This window comes from Macaca thibetana, chromosome 13, assembly GCF_024542745.1.
Source record: "Macaca thibetana thibetana isolate TM-01 chromosome 13, ASM2454274v1, whole genome shotgun sequence".
Classification (NCBI taxonomy): domain Eukaryota; kingdom Metazoa; phylum Chordata; class Mammalia; order Primates; family Cercopithecidae; genus Macaca; species Macaca thibetana.
Window position 1 is genome coordinate 80686328 of NC_065590.1, and position 22483 is coordinate 80708810.

Genomic DNA, 22483 nt, shown 5'->3' on the forward strand with positions numbered 1-22483 from the left:
CTCACTGCTGGGCTGGTGCTGGAGGCCCCAGGAGTGAGTGGCAGCCAGTAGGGTCCAAAGCTTTGGTGCACGTAACCTAATCTCTGTGGGGTCACTGGGGTCAGGGGACCTGGGAGACAAGTGTTGAGCATGTGGCAGAGCCCCTGGTATGTGGCGTTCCCCTCCACCCCGTGCCCCACCTCACTGCCTGACACCGGGTTCCACTCAGCCACCTTCTGTGCTCCCTGGCCAGGTCCTGAGTGAGTCAGATCTGGACAATGACAACATGCTGTCCTTCTCAGAGTTTGAACATGCGATGGCCAAGTCTCCGGATTTCATGAAGTAAGGCATTCTGGAGGGGGCGGGACTGCCCAGAAGAGTGGGTGGGGGGGGCATGAAGGACCCCCCGATCTCTCCTCACCCCATGGGACATCTCAGTCTTCCCAAGGAGGCTGAGTTTCCAGAATACTTTGCAGATTCTTTCAGAATCAGCAAAACTGGAGCATCTGAGAAATTAAGTAACCCTGGGGTATTAAAAGGCAGAGGAGAGGATTGGATCCCAGGCTTTGAGAATGACATCACAGTTCCAACCTCAGAGCATTCCCCGTGCCAGCCGACACACCTCTGTGCTTCTCCTGAGGCCCACTGGACTCCTGATGACCCCACTGCCTCCAGCAGCCAACTGGGAGTTGGCGGTTTCAGGGGGGATCAGAAGATGCTGGTGGTGGAGCTCATAGAAGAAAAGAAACAATGAGAGAAGCATCCAATTCTATTTCTTAGAGCAAGAGGGGCCCAAAGGGTCTTCTGAGGCCCAAACGTCCTTGAGAAGATTGGCCATCTCCAGATCTCCCTGGCCATGTTGAAGTCTTTTTGGGGTGCTGCCGCTTTTGGGAGATGCATGCCCCCTGGAGGCAGTGCGCGCCATGGAGGACGAGCCGGGTGGAGCTGGCGTCTCCTGCTCCTGGGTCCGACTCTGCCCCTGGTCTCAGAGGCACGCTGATTTCACGTGTGCCCACTCAAGGTGCTTTTACAGATGAAGGGAAACAGAACTAAGAGCTAGACTCAGCCAGCACCAGGGCAGGAGCCCGGGGCTGCCAGGTCCCTCTGTGCCAATGTCTCTGCCTCCCATCAGCCTTCCACGCTCACTCGGTGCTGTGCACCAGCTGTCTCTGCTTTGTCAGACACAAGACCATGCATGGCCTCCCTGCAGTGGTCAAGTTTATACCTCCTCGGTCTTGAGTGACCTTCAGTGACTCCTAAGTAACACCTCTCAGCTCTGACTCCAAATCCCCAGAGACAGGATCCGAGTGGCCATGGTCAGGGGTCCTCCCCTCTTCTGACTGCCTGGATGAGGAGGGGGCTCCTCATTCCAACAGGCCTGCTAGGGCCTGTGGCCTGGGTGGCCCCTCTCTAAAAGGATGCACACTTGGGACCACCCCGGCCAAAGGTAACTCCTCTTGTTCTGTCACAGCCCAGCACGTAATGAAGCTGGCACCCTGACTGCTTGGAGTTTCGCTTTGAATCTCTTCCATTTCTTTCCACTGATGCGAGCACCACAAGGTTCCTTCTGGTGCCCTGCCTTTGCCTTGTGGTGATGCTGAAAGAAGCTTAGAGAAGGTTTGGGGTCGCTTTGGGACAGCTGCAAAGTGGCTGTCGCCCAGAGAAAGGGACATGAGATGCAGGCCAGGGAGCCTCCAGGACTACTGTGAACCCAGGAGTCAGAGGGCCCCTTGGACCTGCGGGCTCACGTGGCTCACGGGACTCTTTCTTTCAGCTCCTTTCGGATTCACTTCTGGGGATGCTGATGTAGCTGCAAATACCTGACGTGGCAGCCTCGAGGGAGACCACTGGCATCGAACCCCCTCCAGCAGTGGAGGGAGCTGGTCTGAAGTATGACTTTGTCCTGGGCCCACCCTCCCCTCTAGAATATTGTTTATTAGATAAAAGAAAAGAAAAACCTGTTCCTGAGCCCACCAGATCATCACTTTTTAAATGCAGGATCATACACGGTACTTTTTATTAAGAGCTGCCCATTCCAGGGCTTCCGTGTGCCAGCGTCATCAAGCAGGCTGGGGTGGCAATCTTTTTGAGGGAATAGTTCAAATCTCAACCCGTGTCATAGCAGGGGACCAAGCCAAATGGGATGAAGGTCCCTAGCAAGATAGAGGTCCTTCCCTCCCTTCATCAAAACCCCCGACCCCCAGCACCTCGCACTGCAGAGCTGCACGGAGACGTGCACATAGCAGCCACTCCAGCCGGCGCCCGGCTCCCCACTCCCCTTCTGAGGGAGAAGGCATCTTGGCCCTGATTGTGGGACCAGCAATCAGTTTATTTGCTTTGCTATTCAGCCAAGCCCTGGAATGAATTTGGCCACCACAGAGAGCCTTTGGGGTCCAGCTCCTCAGGGACTTGGAGACACAGAAGCCCCCCACTGGGTTTTTCTTATTTACATTATCCTGGGGGAGGTGTCTAATCTAATCGCTGGCTACAGAGGAGGGGCTGCTCCAGCCCCAGGTGTACTTGAACCTGGCTGTGTTCCCCTTGCCATTAGGTCCTCACTCACCTGTTCAAGGACAATAAGGGCCTTGTCGTTTAATGGAGTGCCCTTGATCAAATCCAAGAGGTGCTGGAATGTTGGAGAAGGTCCCCACCTTGGTCTGAGGTCTCCATCCCTGATCCTGTCCCTGAGGGGCTCTCACCCCCGTCCTGCCCCTGCCCCAGCAGGCAGGAGCCTCCTGGGAGGTAGGAAGCAGCAGCCTGGTGGGAGCGGATCCTCCAGACCTCAAAGACCACCCCAGGCATGTGGCCTCAGCATCCGTGCCCAGCATCCACTTCTGGCCTGGGGCCCCGAAACATAGGAATTCCTGGAAGAGTGGCCTGGTCCTAGGTCATTCCCTCCCATCCTCTTCTAGAAACAGCTTCAGGGGTAGATGCCGCATCCACCCGTCCAAGCCAGCCTCGGCAGAATGCAGAGGGTGCCTGCTGCGCACAGCTTCTCCTCCCAGGCCCCACCCTCCACAGGCTCCTTCAGGATCCCAAGGTTTATGTCTTCCCTGCCCCTCAGTCTCCACATGGACCACAAGCAGGCTGTGTCATGGAAAAACCAGGACTTGGGAGTCAGAAAGACCTGAGTTCAAATTCTGGCTGTGTTACTTCCCAACTGTGTAAGCTGGGGCAACTTTCTCACCCTCACCCTCTCTGCGCCTCAGTGTCTTTATCAGTAAAGTGGGGATAATAACACTTCTTCCCTCACAAGTGATCGTGTGAACCAAACGATGCCAAGTCAGGGCTCCGATGAAAATTCCTTTCCAATCATACCCAGTACGATTATTCTGGGGCCACTTCCCCTTCATTCTTAGACCGGGGTAACTGGACTTCCTTGCTTACACCAGTAGAATCAGGTGGGAGGTCTCTGTACCTGAGTGGCCTGCCACTAAGGCTAGGGAACCCTACATTCCTCAGTTCAACTTGCTCCATCTTGGGGAGAAGGTAGCTGGACCTGTCAGGTAGCCGGACACCACGTTTCCTCGGCTTCAGTCCCTGGGACAGAGCTTTCCGCAGGCCCGTAGGACACAATGCTGTGTGACTTTCAGGGGGCATTTCCTGCTGTGGCCGAGTGTCCCTGGGATCCAGAGGAGAGGTGGGTAGGATGGTCACGGCTAAAGGTTTTATTCCAGGGAAGCCGGGCTGGCCTCCACCCAGGATCCCAGGCATCAGGAACCTGGTCTCATGCTCTGAACTCAAAGTAGCAGTCTCTCCTCTTCCGCTCTTGCGGGGAGACCCTCTTCCCTGACGGAAAGGTCTGGTAGGTCTTCAGGCTCTCGGGGGCTACTCTCAAAAGGTGCCACTTCTTCTTCGGGCACAGAGGAGGCCTAGGGGTGAGGATGGGACTGATGTTATGCAGTGTGCCAGGGAAAGAGGGTGATGCATGCCCACCCACAGCCCCATGTGCCAACTTTCAGCTGGCCTGCTGGCTACTCGTCAGCTTAACACCTGATAGGTCCCCCTGGACTTGGGGTGGGAATAACCTGTATTTACATAGTGGCACAGTGGTGAAGAGTGAGGGCACAGATGTCAGACAGACCTGGGATGGACTCTGGTCCCAACTCCTGCTAGAAGTGTGCATATTTAAGAACGGCTCAGTGGTGGTATGCCCCTCTTAGCGTTGACTTGAGGAATAAATGCAGTAACGCATGTAAAGCTCTGGACAAGGAGTAATCACACAGCAAATGTTCTAAGAAATGATGATGGTGCTGACGGAGGGGATTCCAGGAGGGAGGGGCTTGCCCCAGGCCCATCACTGACCCTCTTCTCCCAACCACCTGGTTGGCCGTTTGCATTCAGTGTGAGACTGTCAGCAGCAGTGCAAGTGGCCAGGCAACTTGAAGAAGGAACACAGTTGAGGTGTCCCGCTCTCCCCATGGTGATGGGGGTGGGGGCGGATCCTGGCCAGAGCTGTCTCAAGAGGATACCTGTCCATAGGAGAGTCCCACTCTACTCCAGGGACGGACTGGCTCAGAGCCATCCCAAGATTGGAGAGAGCCCCCGAGTCCTAGAGGTGGTGATGGGAGACGCTGCTTCCTTTCCAAGCTCTGCCTCCAACCATCCAGGCCATGCAGCACAAGTCCCCCAGGTGATAAATGAACCTCGGGTTCCCTCCCTTTTTTTGTAAAATGATCCTATCTTGCAGAAAGGAACTTCTGGATGCAGTGAAGCCTGTTTCTATAAAAACCATTAAACTTATGAAAACAGATGCTGCTTTATCAGTAAGGATGATGGTGAATCTCAGGACTCTGAGGCAAGCAGGGGGTGGTCGGTATGGAGCTAAATCCCAAGCTCTATCCACTGACCTTGCAGGCCAGGTACCACCCACCACCCTATCCCACCCCAGGACACCTCGTGTGAGTTAGTGATACCCCTGCCTGCGCTTCAGGAAGGAGAGAGCACAGAAACCACAGTACTCAGGTCATCTTTCAGGGCAGAGTGGGCCTTCCCTGGAGAAAGGAGCTCTCCTAGATAAAAGCAGTGAGGGGCAGGAGGCAAGGAACTTTCCTATTTTGTTAGATGGACAGAAAGTCCTCAGGAGAACATTTTCCAAATGTGGACGGGGCTGGGGGAAGATTCCTGCTCGGTGTAGTGCCCTCTGTATCCACCAGAGGGCAGCAGCTCCTTACTGCTCTCTGCATGGGCGCCCGCGTTAGGACTAGTGTAGCTGCCAGGCTGCCTTTGCAGGCAGGGCATCAGTCCGCAGATTCAGGCCCACTGAGCTTACGGAGTTTCTCCCAAATTCCCAGTGCATCTGGCCAGGAAAGCACTCTTCGTGATTCACCCATTCAGGCTACCAGCATCCCCCCTGAGGCTGCCAATGCCCTGACCCCCTTGCTCCGCAACCATCACTCTCTGCACTGCACATTTTAGGGCAAGATCCTCAACTCATTTCTCAGTCTGTGCGCTGTGCATGCCTGGCCGAGAGCAGGTGCCCCATGGGTGCGTTTGTTGACTGCGTGGATGAAGGGAGGGCAGGGACTCACAACTCACAGGACAGTGGGGAGGGGGTAGTGTTCTGGCTCCCTCACGGGCAGCACAAAGTAGGGGACTCGAGGCACCGTGCCCGTCTTGTCTTGATAGTACTTCCGATGCTGCTGGACTGTCTATGGTTCAATCAAGGAAGAGATGACAGGTTGTTAGTCTGCAGGACTGACCCCAGGCACCTGCAGTCCATGCTTTGCTGCACCTGGGCAGGGTTGGGGGCCACCTCTCCTAATGCCCCTGGAGGAGTCCCGGAGTTGCTGGGGTCCCAACTCAATTGCCAACCAGCTGGTTGTCCTCACTGAGCCTCAACTTCTCATCTGCCTAATGGGAATAATGACACCGACCAGACCAGCTTTGCTACAGAGTGTAAATGAAACAAGGGACCAGCTCGGACCAAGTACAAAAACTCAGCCCTGCAGGCATACGCACACCTGCTGTGCACACAGGCACCATGTCTGCCTGGCCTGTGTTTGCTCCCTTCTCTCCTTCCCCCCTGTATGGGGCATGTTCTGTTGAGCGCCAAGATGGAGGGAAAGGCTTTGGCAGACCCCCCGAGATGGTTGCATATGCATCAGAGGCTGGTGGCATTGACCTCCTCCTCTCCCGAGGAAGTTGCCTTACTCATACAAGTTCTCTGCCCTGGGGCCAGGACATACCTTGTCCTTGCAATCAGGCTAGACAGGGAGGCTTGCGAGAGAAGGTGATGGAGAGAGTAAGGTTTTGGGAACACAGGAGAGAATGAACCTGTATCCCTGCCAAGGGCATAAGGGCCAGCTCAGGCCCATGCACCTGTGGTCTCTGGGAATGTGTCTGAACCACATCCAGGGAGGCTTTACCAGCCCAAACAGCAGGACAAGAACAACAGGGGTATGGGTAGGTCCCCATCCTCGGGCTTACTCCCTGCAGGGCAGTCTCTTCCAGCCTGGGGCTGAGGGTGACTCAGAGCATGCCCCCAGGGGGGCTGCAGGGTAGGGAGGGGTTGAACAGGCTCTCGGATGCGAGTGGATAAAACACCGTGGGGCTGGACCTGGGGCAGCGGGCTCTAGTGGGGCTTTTGTTCGTGTTATTCATCTGGTGGGTGGATCTTAGACCTTTTACTCACCTCGAAAATATATGGCATTCCACAGATCCAAGAGACTCCAGGGGGAGGTAAGGGCAGGGAGCATCCCTAGAGACCCCTAGCTGCACTGGCAGTGGGGGTGAGCAGGAATTGGAGATCCAGAAGCCCCAGGATGTGGGGAGAGATCAGGGGGGCAAAGTCCTAAGCCTCCCCACTCCCTTTAGCCAAACCCTCCATGCTCCCTGCTGGCTCAGGGGCTCTGAGAAAGGAAATCAAGACACTGTGGCAGGTACGAGGTCTCCCCCAGTCTCTGGCCATCACTTTCTTCCCGTGGTGGGGGCAGGTGGGCAGGAGGGGAGGCCACAGGGCAGCCCCGCACAGCTTACCTCGTAGAAGTTCGTGAGCTCCGTGGATCGGTGGCTGTCCAGGTTGAAGCGAGTGTAGCTGGGCTTGTGCAGCCAGCGGTCCCGGGTGCTCGCGCGCTCCATCAGCAGGAGGTTGGGGTTGGTGGAGAAGATGGTGGGGAAGTGGCCGCCTTGGCTGAAAGGAGTGTGGCTCTTCTCCATGGCTGTGTTGCGGTGGTCCTGGAAGTACTTGAGGGTGGTGGTGCCGTAGGGAGCGCCGAAGGAGAAGGCCACAGTGGGGACGTGGCCTTGGTACCTGCCGATTGCGGAGGAGGTAGTGGAGCCACAGATCAATGAAGGACCCCAGGTCTGTTCCAAGAGAGGCCCTTAAAAGTGGAGGGTGCGGTGGCTCATGCCTGTAATCCCAGCATGTTGGGAAGCTGAGGCAGGAAGAACACTTGAGCCCAGGAGTTCTGAGACCAGCCTGGGCAACACAGTGAGACTGTCTCTATATAAAAACATAATAATAATTAAGAAGAAAAAAAAAAGAAGAAGAAGAAGAAGGGTAGAGTCAGGAGAGCCTGGTAGCCATCTTTGGCCCTGAGAGGCTTCCCAAGGTGCACTGACCTGCTCAGGTCTTTGGGGAAGGCCAAGTCCAAGGGACTCTGGGCCTCTCCCTCCCCACAGAGGTCTTTCCTAGATGCTCCTCTCTCCAGACCAGGAGCTTACGCAGGGGCCAGAACACCAGATACACCCTGGTCAATGCTGTAGGCAAATCACTGCCCCTCCAGGGGCCCGCATTTACTTAGGCGATGGCCTGAAGATGCAATGGCCTCCTCTGGCTCCCCCATTCTGCGGTTATCTCATGAAAGGGTAGGGGGAGTATGAGAAGTGAGTGGGGGCCCAGTGAGTGAAAGGCGATGGGTGGGAGATGTGGTGTAGCAAGGCCTAGGCTCAGCATGCTGCAGCCTTGCTCCCGGCACAGCAGCCTCCCAACGCGCTCCTCAGGCAGCCTGGAGACCTGACCAAGGTGCTGGAGCTCTGAGAGCCTACAAGGAGTCTTCCACCCTCTGCGACCGAGGAGGTTCCATGAGAGGGACAGGAGATGGGCGAGCGGAGGCCTTGGTGACACAGGCACTCTAGAGATCCTTGGTCAAATGAGACTCGCTCCAAGAGCTAAAGACTTATTTTGACAAAACAAGGGAGAGTCAGCAACCCCCAGAGAGTACGGGCGCCACACTCGCGGCCAATGCGGAAGCTTGTCGAGCAGCACGGCCCTGTGCCCCCCTGCACGCCTCACTCTCCGGGGTCTGACTTCTGCTCCATGAGGCCCTTGAAATCGCTCTTCCCAAGGCCGCCTGTGCCCTTGCTGCTGCAGGTCGGTGGACACGCTCTGTCTTGCTGGGCCTTCCAGTAACACAGGGCATGGCCCACCTCTCCCTTCCTGAAACACTGCTCTTGGTTTGGATGACACCTTTGCTTCTTTCTGTTCCTTTCACCGATATCTCTGACCACACCTTCATGAGCCTTCTCCTCTGCCCGCCTCTTAAGCACTGGTGGACCTCCGGGGTCTGTCTTGGGTGATGGCAGCCATGCCATGGCCATAGCCACCTCCTGTGTGCAGATGACCCCAGTCCACAGCTCCAACCTGGGAGTTCTCTCCAAGCCTTAGGCTGCTATGTACAATTGCACACCAGACATCTCCCTTGGATGTCTCCCAGGCTTGATCTCCCACCCCCACCTTCCCTGACAGTCTGGTCCCATCTCTGTGAAAAGTAACCCCTAGCCATCTAAGTCAGAAACTGACACATCCACCTCACCCACATCTAGTCAGTCACCAAGTCCGGTAGCTCCATCCAAGCCTACTGAGCCCAGCTGTGTGCCCTTGTACCTGGACTGTGGTCGTAACAACCTCACTGTTCTAACTGCACCAGACCCCTGCCCCTGCAATCCCTTCTGCACCAAACTGAACTTCAGTTCAGAGTCAGATCCTTGGCATGGCATTCGAGGCCATCTGTGATCTGACCCTGGCCCAGCTCTCCAACCTCATCAGCTCCCCTACACCCCAGTCCTGCAGAATCACTGCAGCCGTCTAGATATAACTCCGTCCCCCCACTCTCGCCTCTTCTGGGGTCTTTCCCTGTGCCTTGGGCCTCGGTCTCACCAACAGAATGGGTGCTGCCTGGAATTAGATAGCAACGCACGGTTTCCTTCTTTTTGTCTTCAGGAAAAAGGCAAGCAAGTGAAGCCGAGTGACTGCTGACAGGCCTGCTCACTGTAGGGAAGGTCACACAAAGTGAGTCCTTCCCTGGCTCCTGGTCCCACTGCCCTCAACAGCTGTGCCTTCCTGGGGTCTCACAGCATCCAGCATTGGCTGGGCCAGAGCCGCGATGAGGCTGCAGAGGGGAGAGGCTCCACCCCAGCTGCACAGGCCCCCCTCCAGCCTCACTACTCACATCCCTGGATGCCACAGAGGCACTGCCCTTGACACCGTGACCCTGGCGGTCTTGACTCTTCTCCACCCACCTCAGTGCCCTTCCTCCTCGGCCCCCTGAGTTCCCCAAGGAGGCCAGGTCTCCTCCGGAACTGGGAAGACGGAGGAATTGGTGGGTGCCTTGTTGTCTCTCCAGTGAGGCTGGGTGGTCACCTTGGCCACTCCAGGAGACACAGTCCTCCTCCCAGCCTGGGTACCACTCCTGGGTCTGGAGCTCCTGCTCTGGCTTCACCCAAGGCCTCACTGTCCCATCTGTCTCTCCCTATCTCTCTCAGCCTCTGCCCTTCTTCCATCATCTTTAATGTCCCCCTCCCTCTTGGCCTCTTCCCCTCTGCCTGTAAGCGGGCTTGAGCCGTGGTTCCTAGGTTGTAGATTTCTGCAGTGAGGGCTGGTGCCCGTTTATAGGCAGAGGGGAAGCAACCAAGAGAGGAGACGTTAAAGATGGTGAAGAGGAAGGCGGGATTGCAGATTCCCTCCTTCTGGAGCTCGCTAAGGAATACGCTGCACCTTCTGCCTGATTTCTCAACTCACACCCTTTCCTTGACCTCCCTCAGTCTGCCTTCAGACCCACCACTGAAACGTGAACCTCTACATCTAAATTAAGGTCATGTTAGATCCTGCTGTTGCCAAATCCAATGTCCTTGGCTCACACTGTCCCGCTGCAACATTGGCACCGATGAAGAAACTTCTTTGGGAAAAAACCTAACCTGAGACATGCAAGCAAGTTCCTGAGAGTACTTTGTGCTGTAGATGAAGCTGAATCAAGATATAGATTCGATAAATTAAGACGTCAAAGACAGGCGATGGGGAGATGCAGTCTCCTGTATCCTGAGGGCTCCTCCCACGTGGAGGGGAGGTTCCTCCCACACCGGAACCATCTCCCAGCCCCACATGCTCTTGGGCACTGGAGGTGGAGGAACACCTGGGTGGTGAGTCACTGGGAAACACTGGGCAGCCTGTGACCCGCCCCTCCCCTCCCTCCTCCTCCTCCTCAGAAGCAAGGAAGCCTGCTCCGCCCCTCTGAGCCTTAGGTTTTAGATGGACAGGCACTGCCCGTGGGGAGGAGGCTGGGCTCAGCGCAGTCCCGCCTGTTTCATTCTAAGGCTGTGTTCACCCCATTCTCTAACAGCCACGTTCCTCTTTCATCTTCTTTCTCAAGTGGTTCGGAACTTAGGGAATGGAAGAGATGCTGGTCACCAGGTGCTGCCAACCCCAGCAAAAAGATGAAGCGATAGAATGAAAGGCAAAGGAGGATACCCACAGCATTCCGCAGGGAAAAGAACGCAACCCAAGAATACCACACCAGCCAGGCGGTCACGGGGGTACAAAGTCACCCTTTCCTAGCACGAAAGGGCTCAGCGACCAAAGCACTCACAAGCTCTTCTTGAAAGTCATGTTCAGTGACAAAATCCTGCCAACCAAGAGATGATTCAAAAGAAAAAGAAAAAAACCAACTCGGTAATGTAGAACCTCTGTTAGAGTGAGTGGTGGTGAGCTTCAAATCTATTTAAGTGCAGAACCAGGAATAGCAACTAGGTGAATGCTGGTTACAGAACGGAATGTAAATGTTATAAAACCTGTCAAAGTAAAACTAATTTAAGCAACCAAAATTAGGGGGTGGGTGGAGGGGAGATGGGGGTGCACTTACTAAGAATCTCTTTAAATCGGAGTCAACCCATGGCATCTAAAATTGAAACACGTCGTTAGAAAAAAGTACAACATAATGGCTGTAGCCCTTTGATGGTTTTTATCCTCTCTCTGTCTCCTATAGAGGGATCTTTTTGTACTAATATCTCTTGTGATGAATTAACACTTATCTCAAATCCACCTATTCTTCCATTTTGCTGCAGTTTCTTTCTCTTCAGTTAAGTTCTATTAAGATTCGATTTCATGCATTTCATTTTAAAATAGCAAATATGGTACGATTATATATATATATATATATATATTTTTTTTTTTTTTTTTTTTTTTTTTTTTTTTTTTTTGAGACGGAGTCTCGCTCTGTCGCCCGGGCTGGAGTGCAGTGGCCGGATCTCAGCTCACTGCAAGCTCCACCTCCCGGGTTCCCGCCATTCTCCTGCCTCAGCCTCCCGAGTAGCTGGGACTACAGGCGCCCGCCACCTCGCCCGGCTAGTTTTTTGTAGTTTTTAGTAGAGACGGGGTTTCACTGTGTTAGCCAGGATGGTCTCGATCTCCTGACCTCGTGATCCGCCCGTCTCGGCCTCCCAAAGTGCTGGGATTACAGGCTTGAGCCACCGCGCCCGGCCGATTATATTTTTATAAAGTTGCTTTTGTCTGTTTTTATATCCATCCATCCATCCATCCATTCACTCCTCCATCTAGTCCTTTATCTGAATATACACATAAGGTCTACGGCCATACCACACTGAGCGTGCCTGATCTCATCTGAATATACACGTAAAGAGAAACTCTGAATAAAATTCACCAAATGTTAACCCTGGATAATTCAGGGTGTTTGGATTTGGGGTGATTTGTTGCTTTCTTCTTTGTACACACATCATTTTTTAAAAACAGAGTCAAATGGCATGAAACATTAATTTATCAGGAACCTGCTGTGTGCTGGCAACACAGTAAGTGCTGGGAACACAAAGACCCATAGTGCCCAGCCTGCCTTCCCCGAGCCCAGTCCTTCCCCAACCCCAGTCCTTACTTGGTGTTTATTGACTCATGGGGTGCATGTGTCAGGGGCCGTGCTGAGCTGGCCTGGGTACAACCAGCTCCAACCCAAGTGGGACCGCGGTCAAGGCTCTAGTGCTATCAACCACAAGGAGGGAAGGCCATTCCCAGGGTGGGTACTGGAGGAGTTTCCACTGGGGTGAGGCTTTGAGGAGAGCCCTGGGGCAGGGGGAGCCCCTGAGTCTGGCTCCTTTCCCAGGCGATGGTGTTGCTCCACGGTCCTCTTCTCTTTTCAGGGACCCATTCCTTCTGGGAGATCTCGTCTATGTTAGACTTCCAGTGTGTCCCGTGTGTCAATGACAGCTAGATCTGGGTCTCCAGCCTCTACCATTCTGGCAATCGATCCACGTGTCTGGCTGCCCACACAAGGCCGGGCCACCACGCCACAGACCCAGCGCCACTGAAACTGCTCTTCCTCCAGTATACCCCTGCCCCCTCCAACCTCCACCTAAGCCAGAAACTCGATGGCCCTGTGTCCTCTCTTCTCCATCACCCTCCACATCTGACCTCTTTCTAAGTCCTGCTTAGGCCTCTCCTTAGCCACTGGCCTGCGGCCCTCGTCCGTCCCACTGCTACGAGCCTCCCTCATTGCTTGCCTGGACATCTCCAGTCTCCTCCCTGGTCTCCTAGACCAAGCATCACCCCCTCCAGCCTGCTGTCCACACAACACCAGATCCATTCTTCCTCTCCTCCATCACTTCCCTGTAGGTGCCCTGGGCCCCAGCAGCCTTACTTCCAGTCTCCGGGGCCCCACGTACTCTTCAGGCCTCTGGGCCTTTGCACGGAGTTCCTCTACCGGGGATGCATTTTCCCTCTTGCCCACCTGGGGATCTGCCACCCACTGCAAAGGATCCATGCCCCCTGCTGCCTCTCCTGACTGCATACCCTGTACCTAGCACTTGCCTCGCTGGGAGGACTGTCATCCTTAAGTTCACACTCAGACCCGAATGAACTTGTCTCTTCTGCTAATCCATGCTCTCCTTTATCCTTGGCACCTGGCACATGACAAGTGCTCAACAAATGTTCACTGGAGGAGGCAGAATTCCAGAAACTCTGGGGGCACCATGCCCTGGAGTCCTGATTTAAGAGGAGTGTGGCTCTGATCAGCAGAGCACACGTTGGCATGAAGCATCCCGCCCACAGGGGTGTTGGGCTCCTCTGAAGAAAGGAGCCATAGAAAAATGATGTGTTCTCGTGATTCTTCTCTTCGCCCCCAAGCTCTCTGCCATACTCCTCCTCTGCTCCCTGCTTCTCCACCTTCTCTGAATGCCAAGATATTTGCATCCCAATAGAATAGAAGCCCTCTCCTCCGCAATCCTCCTGAGTTCTGCCTGGATTCTGTTCAGGGCTTGCTGCTCAGACAGGTGTGTGTGTGTGCACACACACTTGCATACATGTGCAGGTTCACATTCTTTAGCACTCAGTGGGCACATCTTGGCAAGCTAGGTCTGTGTCCCTTGTATGCACCTGCATTTGTGTTCTTTTGAGCATGCCCTGAGCTCCACAGTGGAGCCTTCTGCCATCCTGTTTGTGTTGATCTGTGGCAGGCCAAGGTAAGGAGGAACAGAGAGGAATGGCAAGTGTTATAACAGGGCATCGAGTGGTCCCAATGGCAGCATCTGCTGTATTGGTGCCACCACACCTCCCCTTCAACCCCTTCCTCTGCCCCCATCCACCACCCTGTCCCTCCATCCATCTGTACACCACATAAGCCAGGAGACTGTGCCAAGCCGGGCCCCTGCGCAATGGTCACATGTGGATTCTAAGTCCCACTGTGGGTTACTGTGTGAAAAGGAGCAGTCCCTTCCCTGCCTCTTAATAGAACTGCTTGGCCCCACAGTCAACATTAAAACTAATTACCACGAGCCATCGGGGATCCCACGATCAGCCTTATTAACTGATTAACCAGCAACTATTTGGCATGTGCCCATTCCACAATGCATCCTGTCCTCCACAACACCTCCTACTGAGGACGGTTCTGATCAGATCCTTCCCCAGGAGCAAAATCCTTCAAGGACTCCCCATTGCCTGTGACACCAAGCACAAGCAGGGCCAGGGGTCAGTCCCTGCATGCCAGGGCCTCTGTGAGAGGTCTTTCCAGTCGCATCATCCTCTGTCAGATCCCAGCTTTCCCACTCCAGCCAAAGAGGCCATTTGCTGCTTTGAAAGAACACCCTTCTGGCACCTCCACACCATCTTTTTTCTCAAGCCACATCCTTCATCCAGAAGGCTCTGCTCTCCTCGTTTCCCACATTGTGATCTTACCCATCCTTCGAAGTCCATCTTGAATGCCCTCTTTCCCATGGAGCCTCCATGACCCAGTCCATAGACCCTGCCTGTCCGCTCCGTGGAGCTGTCTTTGCCCTTTGCACGTCTCCTATGTCTCAGTTCATAATGTTTTTCTTTCTTTTTTTTTGAGACTGAGTCTCACTCTGTCACCCAGGCTGGATGCAGTGGCACGATCCTCACTGCAACCTCCATCTCCCGGGTTCAAGCAATTCTCCTGCCTCAGCCTCCCAAGTAGCCTGGATTACAGGTGCCCACCACCATGCCCAGCTAATTTTTGTATTTTTAGTAGAGATGGGATTTCGCCATGTTGGCCAGGCTAGTCTTGAACTCCTGACCTCAGGTAATCCACCCTGCCTTGGCCACCCAAAGTTCTGGGATTATAGGCGTGAGCCACCACACTTGGCTTCAGTTCACATTTTTTCATATCACAATAATCTGAGCCACTGGAATATTCTTTCTGTATGAATTATAGGCTCTCTGGGGAGGGAGGGTTCTGTTGTACTCATACTGGCATGCTTGGCATTCCCTGCACCCAGTGGATGCTCTGTAAATATCTGTTGAATGGAATTGACAAACGGTGGCACATTTTAAATGGTTGGTCTTTCTTCTGGAGAGAAGGGGGATCCCTGTTGCAAAGCCCAAGTCTCCAGGAGTCCCTGATCACCTGTTCTTAGGGGGTTCCCCAGTTCCTCAAGGTTGAGAGGCACCAGTTACCTATGAAATGTCCTTGAACAGCTCAGAGTTGAATTCCAGGAAAGAGACAGGGGCTGGCCTTGGGGCAGAGGTCCTGGGAAGGGGGTGGGGAATGACGTGGTTTATGAATCCTCCAGAAGAGAAGATACTGCAGCAAAGAAAGGCAGGTGAGTGGCCAGAGGCCCCCTAAGTGTGTGAGGCCCTCTGAGACCAGGCTGCCTCCTGGGGGGATAGAGAGGGAAGCTCCCTGTGGGGACAGGGCCCAGAGGGAGAAGAATTGAGGGGCTGTAGAATTTACTTTCTGCTTCTGTGTTTTGGGCTGGAATCTGGGACAATGATCTGTTCTCTCAGCTGGAGATGAGAACTGAACAATGAAAATAGCACCTGCTGTGCCTTCAGTCAGACCTCTCAGCCTGGGGGCGGGGGTGTGCCAAGGAGAATGGCACAGGCTCCACACAAGGAGGCCCCTTCTTTCAAATGCTTGAAAACAGGACCACACCTGCCAGTTTGTCAACAGTGGTCTGCATTGCAAGGGGCCATAGAAATTCTCAGACGAGTGTTCTTGTCCCTGGTTACATCTTAGAATTGCCTGGGAGGATTAAAAACTCCTGCAGCCCTAGCCCAGCCCAACCAATGACATCAGAATCTCTAGATGGGGCCTGAGCACAGGTCATAGTTAAAGCTCCCCAGGAGATTCTAATACTAACGAATGGGCAAAAGGGGTCCCCTACCTCTCCCTGGACAGATGGCCTTTGTTTCATACCCCAAGATGCACTGGCCTGTTTGGAGGGCTGCACCTCTGGTGCCAGGGCCTGGGTTGAAGTGGAAGGGGTTTTGGAAATGCAAATGTTTTGGGAACCCTCCCTTCCCAAGCCTGGCCTGACCTCTCTCCCTGAAGGGTAAGGCCCCAGGCCCCAGGAAGCTGGCAGGGTGTATTACTCTGTTCCCACACTGCTATAAAGAACTGCCTAAAACTGGGTAATTTATAAAGAAAAGAGGTTTGATGGACTAATAATAGTTCCGCAGGGCTGGGGAAGCCTCAGGAAACTTACAGTCATGGCAGAAAGGGAAGCAAACATGTCCTTGTTCACATGGCGGCAGGAGAGAGAAATGGGTGCCCAACAAATGGGGAGCCCTTATAAAACCATCCAATCTTGTGAGAAAATAACTCTCATGAGAACAGGATGGGGGAACTCCTCCCATGATTCAATTATCTCCATCTGGTCCCTCCTGTGATGTAGTGATTATGGAAACTACAATTCAAGATGAGATTTGGGTGGGGACACAGCCAAACCGTATCACAGGGGCATGCAGTAGTGGGCTGCAGGCAGTGCCTACTGGCTTCAAGGGAATCAACTTCTAAATTTTCAGGAATTTGTTAAGTCTGTTAATAAACAAGCCAGTATTAAATATCAAATTATATTAAATTACAATTAAATATGTTCTATTAGGCCAGGCATGGTGGCTCCTATAATCCCAGCACTTTGGGAGGCTGAGGCAGGCAAGTGGCTTGAGCCCAAGAGTTCGAGACCAGCCTGGGCAGCCCTGTCTCTACAAAAAATACAAAAATTAGCCAGGCATGGTGGTGCACACCTGTGGTCCCAGCTACTCAGGAGGCTGAGGTGGGAGGATCACTTGAGCCCAGAAGGTTAAGGCTATAGTGAGCTGTGATCGTGCCACTGCACTCAAGCCTGGGTGACAGAGTAAGGCTCTGTCTCAGAGGGAAGAAAAACACACTAAAACCAAATGAGATAAATAGTCAAAACTCCTCACTTCCTAATTATTTTACCACGTTACTATCACCTGTGTTTGAGGTTGTCATGTCCACCGTATCTGTGGGGTGGAAATATTATATAATGCTGCACAGCTGTGCATTCATCCCTCCCCAACTCTGCAATTAAGGACACTATGTTGATAGTTTGAAATCAGCTTTGGTGAGAGTATTTATACCACAGATATGGATGAATGTTACAAATCAAAGCAGTTTTGCTCCAGAGAACTGGTTGTTAAACATTTGCCAGCACACCACTGTGTGTGTTTGCTGTACAGGGATTCTAGGGATGGGGACACAACCACCTTTGTGAGACCACTCTCCTGACAATTGAGTGGAACACACTGATTTTAAGATCACAGGCCCCTGAGGTCTCCAAGGTCCAGCTCAGTGACAGGTGCGGGCACAACTGCCACCCCAGGCAGACAGAGAGAGGGGCTGGGAGGCAAATCCTCCTTCCCTCACTCTTGGTGACAGCCACTGGGCAGGAGCTGTGGGCATGGGGCACAGGGGCAGTCTGGGCATGAATGAATGCATGGTGCAGGCCAGGTGTCTGCACTGAGAGCCGGGTGAGGCGTGGCCGGAAACAGAGAATGAGGAGTGGATGCCACCCAGATCCTGCAAGCAGGAAGCTTGGATCCTCACTGAGGCCAATCTCATCCCTTCAAACCGCTTCAAATCTCAGGGACTCTGACCCGAGAGCTCCTGCCCACTGCGGGAATAGCACCCAGGCCAGGCGCAGGCAGGCACTGCCTGTGGCAAAGTGCCTAGGAGCTGTGTCCCCAGGAACGGCAAGGGACCAAATGGAGCGCCCTGGCCGGCGAGGCTGAAGACCAGCTTTGTTATTGTCTCGTGTTTCCCGGGGTTCCTGGAACCAGGTCTTGAACACAGTAGAGATCTAACGAATGATAACAGCTAACAATGACCAAGTGCCAGGCTTTAGGCATGTTAACTAACTGAAACCTCTTCAAGCTGCACACCATGATCATCCCCATTGAACAGACAAGGTAGGTGAGGCAGAGAGGTAAATAACCTGCCCAGGGTAAGGAAGTGATGGAGCCAGGATTTGTACCAGGTAGGCTGGGTCCAGAGTCCATCTCTTACTGTCGACCCCATTCCCTCCCTGCTAAATGAGGGAGGCAGGTGAAATGCCACATGAGGGTTGGGGAGATATTGGGGTGAGTTGGGGTGTTGAAGTCACAAAGACGAGGCTCAGCAACTTGCTGAATGACTTGGGCAAGCTGCTCATTCCTTATCTGAGTTATTGTGATGATTTTTAAAAAGAAGAAGAAGTGAGCTGAGATTGTGCCTCTGCACTCCAGCCTGGGCGACAGAGCGAGACTCTGTCTCAAAAAAAGAAAGAGAGAAAGAAAGAAGGAAGGAAGGAAGGGAGGGAGGGAGGGAGGGAGGGAGGGAGGAAGGAAGGAAGGAAGGAAGGAAGGAAGGAAGGAAGGAAGGAAGGAAGGAAGGAAGGATGGAAGGAAGGAAGAAAGGCCAGGTATGGTGGCTCATGCCTATAATCCCAGTCCTTTGGGAGGCCAAGGCGGGTGGATCATCTGAGGTCAGGAGTTTGAGACCAGCCTGGCCAATATGGCAAAACTCCATCTGTACTGAAATACAAAAATTAGCTGGGCATAGTGGTGTGTGCCTGTAATCCCAGCTACTCGGGAGGCTGAGGCAGGGAGAATTGCTTGAACCCAGGAGGCAGAGGTTGCCGTGAGCCAAGATTGCGCCACTGCACTCAAGCCTGGGCAACAGAGCAAGACTCCATTAAAAAAAAAAAAAAGAAGAAGAAGTAAAAGAAGAAGGAGAAGGAGAAGGAGAAGAAGAAGAAAATGTTGTAAAGGGCCCAGCACAGTGCCTGGCACGTAGTTGGAGCTCAGACTTAGGAGATCACGGTGTTATTACAGGCGTTAGGGACCTGGCTCCAGCCCAGCACTTCCATCACCAGCATGGGGCTCAGGCAAGTCCCCCCAGACCTCAGTGACCACATCTGGAACAGGAGGGGACAGGGCTACATGATCTCTGAGGTCCACACCAGCATGAATATTCTCTGCCTTTACAAATAAAGCAGGTAAGAGGGGGGTGATCTGAGTGTAAGAAGAGACTGGCTGCGCTTTAAAATCCTGTAATTAGTGTTTGAACAGACACACAAAAATAGTAATTTTCCAAGTGTGGTCAGGAATCTTGGGTTCTTTCATTAACTTGACAGAATTGCCAATGAGGTAGCATTTGGAAACACAAAACGACTCAATTCATTCCTCACTGATGGGAATCTTTAAGGGGAACACATCCCTTCCAGAAAGATCCAGATGAGAAAGCAGCAGATACGGGCTCAGCTGCTCAAACTAGCCCAGTCCAGGCTTGAAACCTCATGCATGATCCTCTTATCGCCATTTCTAAATCAATCACAGGACAGGGCACTCAAGGGAACTGCCGAGAAGTGGCAGGAATAGGAAAGCACCCTGGGGACTGCTTCTGAAACCTGCAGCTCCCACCCCTTCCAAACAGAGTGGGGGAACTGCGGGGCAGGGTTTGTAGGAGCACCGGGCCTTGCCCCTCAGATGGGAAATGTCCAGGAGTCAGATAACTGAAAAGTTTCCAACTGGAGACTGTGGGAGGCTTAAGAAAAAAAGTCAATGTATAAAATCAAATCTTATGATAAACACCCAGAATGTGGTGTCAACACCACCATCCAAGGTGGCAAAAATGGATTTGAACTAAACCTTATGTGTTTACACCACACTAGGGCAGCCCCCCACTTGTTTGTCTTTGTCTTCCCAGCCTCCTAACGTAACACCTGGTGTGTCCCAAGCACTGATCCACATGAATGCCTTAAATAAAGGAAAACAGGCAAATCCTAAGTCACCTGGCTTGGTTTCAGGAAACTACCATGATCTGGTATATCAGCTTTGTCTGATGGGAACCCGGGTGGACATCTGAGCCTCTACACATCCTGCAGGCAGCAAGCTCTCTCCAGGGCCCAGAAAAAGGTCACATCCACAAATGGGCTGGGTTAAAACTACAGCACCAGCCCCTGGTTGCTACTTTCTCATGCAGTGTCCAGAAATGATTTGAATGTCACAGCACCTCAGTGTCCAGCTTATTCTGCTTCAAAACAATCCCAACTTCATACCAAATACACTTTTCTTCATTTTGCCATCTGTTCCGTTTGCAGGGGAGAGCATGTGGGCTTTTTCACCTGTTTGGAGACCCTGCCTGTAGAACCCTCAAGACATTCATTTCGTTCATTCGTTCACTCTTTGTTTCAGACAAGGGATCTTAGGATCATTCATTCATTCTATATAGATTTGCTGATATTGTACAGGTTGCCTCTCAGAATCCAGTGCCTGTTCTCAGCACCCATGCTGACTGGTAGGAGGGATAAAGACAGCCTTACACCCTGGGAGAGGCGGTCCGGAGTAGAAACATCAGACACTGTGGGAGAAAGAGCCAAAGAACAGGAGGGAACAGCCAGACTTGCATGTTAGATGTTTGGAGTCTGAAAATATCCAGAGAAAAGAAAGGTAGGTGTAACCTAGCATTTGAAAGCGCTAAACAGCAAGCCAGCACTCAGGGCAAGTGGCCAGGAAGCTTTCCAAGAAAAACTTCTGGGAGGATAAAGGGAGATCGGTGAAAGGACCGACCGCAAAGTCGGGCGGGTACTGCATGCATGACCCATTAACTACAGCTCTTGCGGCCTCGCCAGGCTCTTCGAACCCGCACCCACCCGATATCCTTCCCTCCTTCAACCAACAAGTACTGACCTTGCCCGAACGCTGGGAGCTGGCCCTGTGCCCGGGGCAGAGGGGCCTGCTTTTTCTTGCATTCTTTCTAAGCCTGCAGGCTGCCCGCCTGGGGCGTCTCCAAGCACTAAACCTCACGTGACTCCATCTCCTCCCTCTTCCCTGGCTGGGTCCACGGGAGGTCCCTTACCCCCTGCTGGCTGTGCCCCACTTGCCAGGGAGCGCCTTCCTGCGAAGGGGAATCTGGGGACACCCCCGCCCGTGCCCGCCCACTTCCTACTCTGAAACCACAAATCCCCGGGAATGCCCCCCGCCCCGTCGGGTGGAAAATCGGCTCCTCGGGGTTCCTTCAACCCCAGAATCGGGGGCAGAGGGCTGAGTTTCGACCACCGACGAGGGCGCTAGCGGAAGGGGGAGGGGAGGAGGCGCACCCGCGGCCTTACCCGGGCATGAGGCCAGGGGGCACGTAGGCGGCATTGAACTCGGTCAGTAGGGTGCCCGCGCTGCGGGAGGCCATGGTGGGTGCGCGAGTGCAGCGAGCCTGGCGCTCCGCTCCGCCCCACGGTAAACAGCGGCGGGTCACCCGGCAACGGCCACGGCCACGGCGGCCCTCCTGGCAACGCCAGCTGGCCTCGCTGTCCTCGCGTTCCGGGACACTGCGCCCTTCTGGCGGCCCTCTCCCGGAGCAGCCCCACAGGGCGCGCACAGAAGGCGCCTCCCATTCCCGCGAGCTCTGCTGGGTGACCCCTGTCACTCTCCCCTACGCATTGGGCTCTCTGCCTTGCTGCGTGCGGGATGTGCAGAGGCTCGGATGCGGGACAGAGGCAGAAAATCGCTGTAGAGGCCTCGCGGGATCCGTCTTGCGGTGACCCGGCTTGGAACGCGACCCTACCACAAAGGACAGGCCAGGTCCTGACTTTGGAGGCCACGCGCAAAGCAGCTGCCCCACCGTGGCTCAGGCCCAGAAACCTGAGTAGCCGAAGGGTCCCCAGGAGCTATGTCTCTTCAAGGCTTCCCCTGCACCCCAGCTCTATGGGGGTTCCAGGAAGGGGCTTTGCAGTGGGCCGTGCTGGGCGTGGTTGCCTAGGACGCTGTGCATAATTATGTGTGTGTATGTGTGTGTGTGTACACGCGTGCGTGCGTGCGTCTGTGCGCGCGGGTTGCGAAGAGGGGCATTTTTCATGTTTCTCCTTAATCTCTAGCTAGTGGCTACCTTCTCACCTCATCATACCCTCAAACTACTCCATAAAAGGAGTTTTGTTGGTAAGGGGCAAAAAGAAAATCATAGAACGTCTGGGTGTGTGATTTACATCTGTCCCCAATGCTGCCGTTCATTTTGGGGATGGCATCTGCAGGGGTGGCGCTTGCCCCAGAGAGCAGGCCTCCTGAAGGCCCACCCCCTTGTGTAATCCTGCCTCCCTCCCTCCCTGGGACTGCTTCACCCGGGTTTCTCTAGGGACCCTCACACCAGCCTTGGTGCCTAGGGCAGGGCCAGGGCCTTTGGGTTTTTCATAAGGCGTGAGGGTATGGGGACAGCTTCCATGGTGCCAGGCTCTTGGTGACTCGGGTGGCAACCCTGCCACCCCAGCTCCCTCTGCAGCAGTCCTGGTGTCATGAAGAAGCCTGGCAGTTCCCCCTTCATCTCCGGATCTTGCTTCTTCCCTTTAGATGCCAGATGGAGAGCAGTGTTCCCTTCACACTTCGGTTCTGTAAATGGCAGTGGATGAAGACCACAGGCGCTACTAGGTTCACAGGATGCTGCCACCAGGATTCTCCAAAGACTCCCCCTGGCAAATGCCAGTGAAATGGAGGGGAGCCACATGGTTCCCAGAGGCTCAAGAAGCAGAAACACTGAGGCCTGGTGGGAAAGGGAAAGCT

At 53.8% G+C, this 22483-nt stretch overlaps 2 protein-coding genes across 4 annotated transcripts in view; one reads left to right on the top strand and one right to left on the bottom strand.

Moving 5' to 3' along the window:
- Window positions 1-1950, top strand: part of CIB4 (calcium and integrin binding family member 4) — a 59613-nt gene extending 57663 nt beyond the window's left edge. For both annotated transcript variants that reach the window (XM_050753845.1, XM_050753846.1), the window contains 2 exons: window positions 233-321; window positions 1754-1950. In XM_050753845.1, the coding sequence (XP_050609802.1) occupies window positions 233-321; window positions 1754-1784 (120 nt within the window). In that variant the 3' untranslated portion in view covers window positions 1785-1950. The remainder of the gene's footprint in view (window positions 1-232; window positions 322-1753) is intronic.
- A 969-nt stretch (window positions 1951-2919) lies between these two features.
- On the bottom strand, window positions 2920-21178 carry FAM166C (family with sequence similarity 166 member C). Of its 2 annotated transcripts, none has more exons than XM_050753851.1 (4): window positions 20627-20800; window positions 6958-7231; window positions 5518-5630; window positions 2920-3851 (listed from the first exon to the last, which is right to left on the bottom strand). In XM_050753851.1, the coding sequence occupies exons 1-4, from the start codon at window positions 20686-20688 to the stop codon at window positions 3707-3709; spliced, it is 594 nt and encodes a 197-aa protein (XP_050609808.1). In that variant the 5' UTR covers window positions 20689-20800; the 3' UTR covers window positions 2920-3706. The 2 variants fall into 2 exon arrangements, with proteins under 2 accessions (XP_050609808.1, XP_050609807.1); XM_050753850.1 differs by lacking the exon at window positions 20627-20800 and adding an exon at window positions 21049-21178 and having other exon boundaries at window positions 2930-3851.
- Between the last annotated feature and the right edge of the window lie 1305 nt (window positions 21179-22483).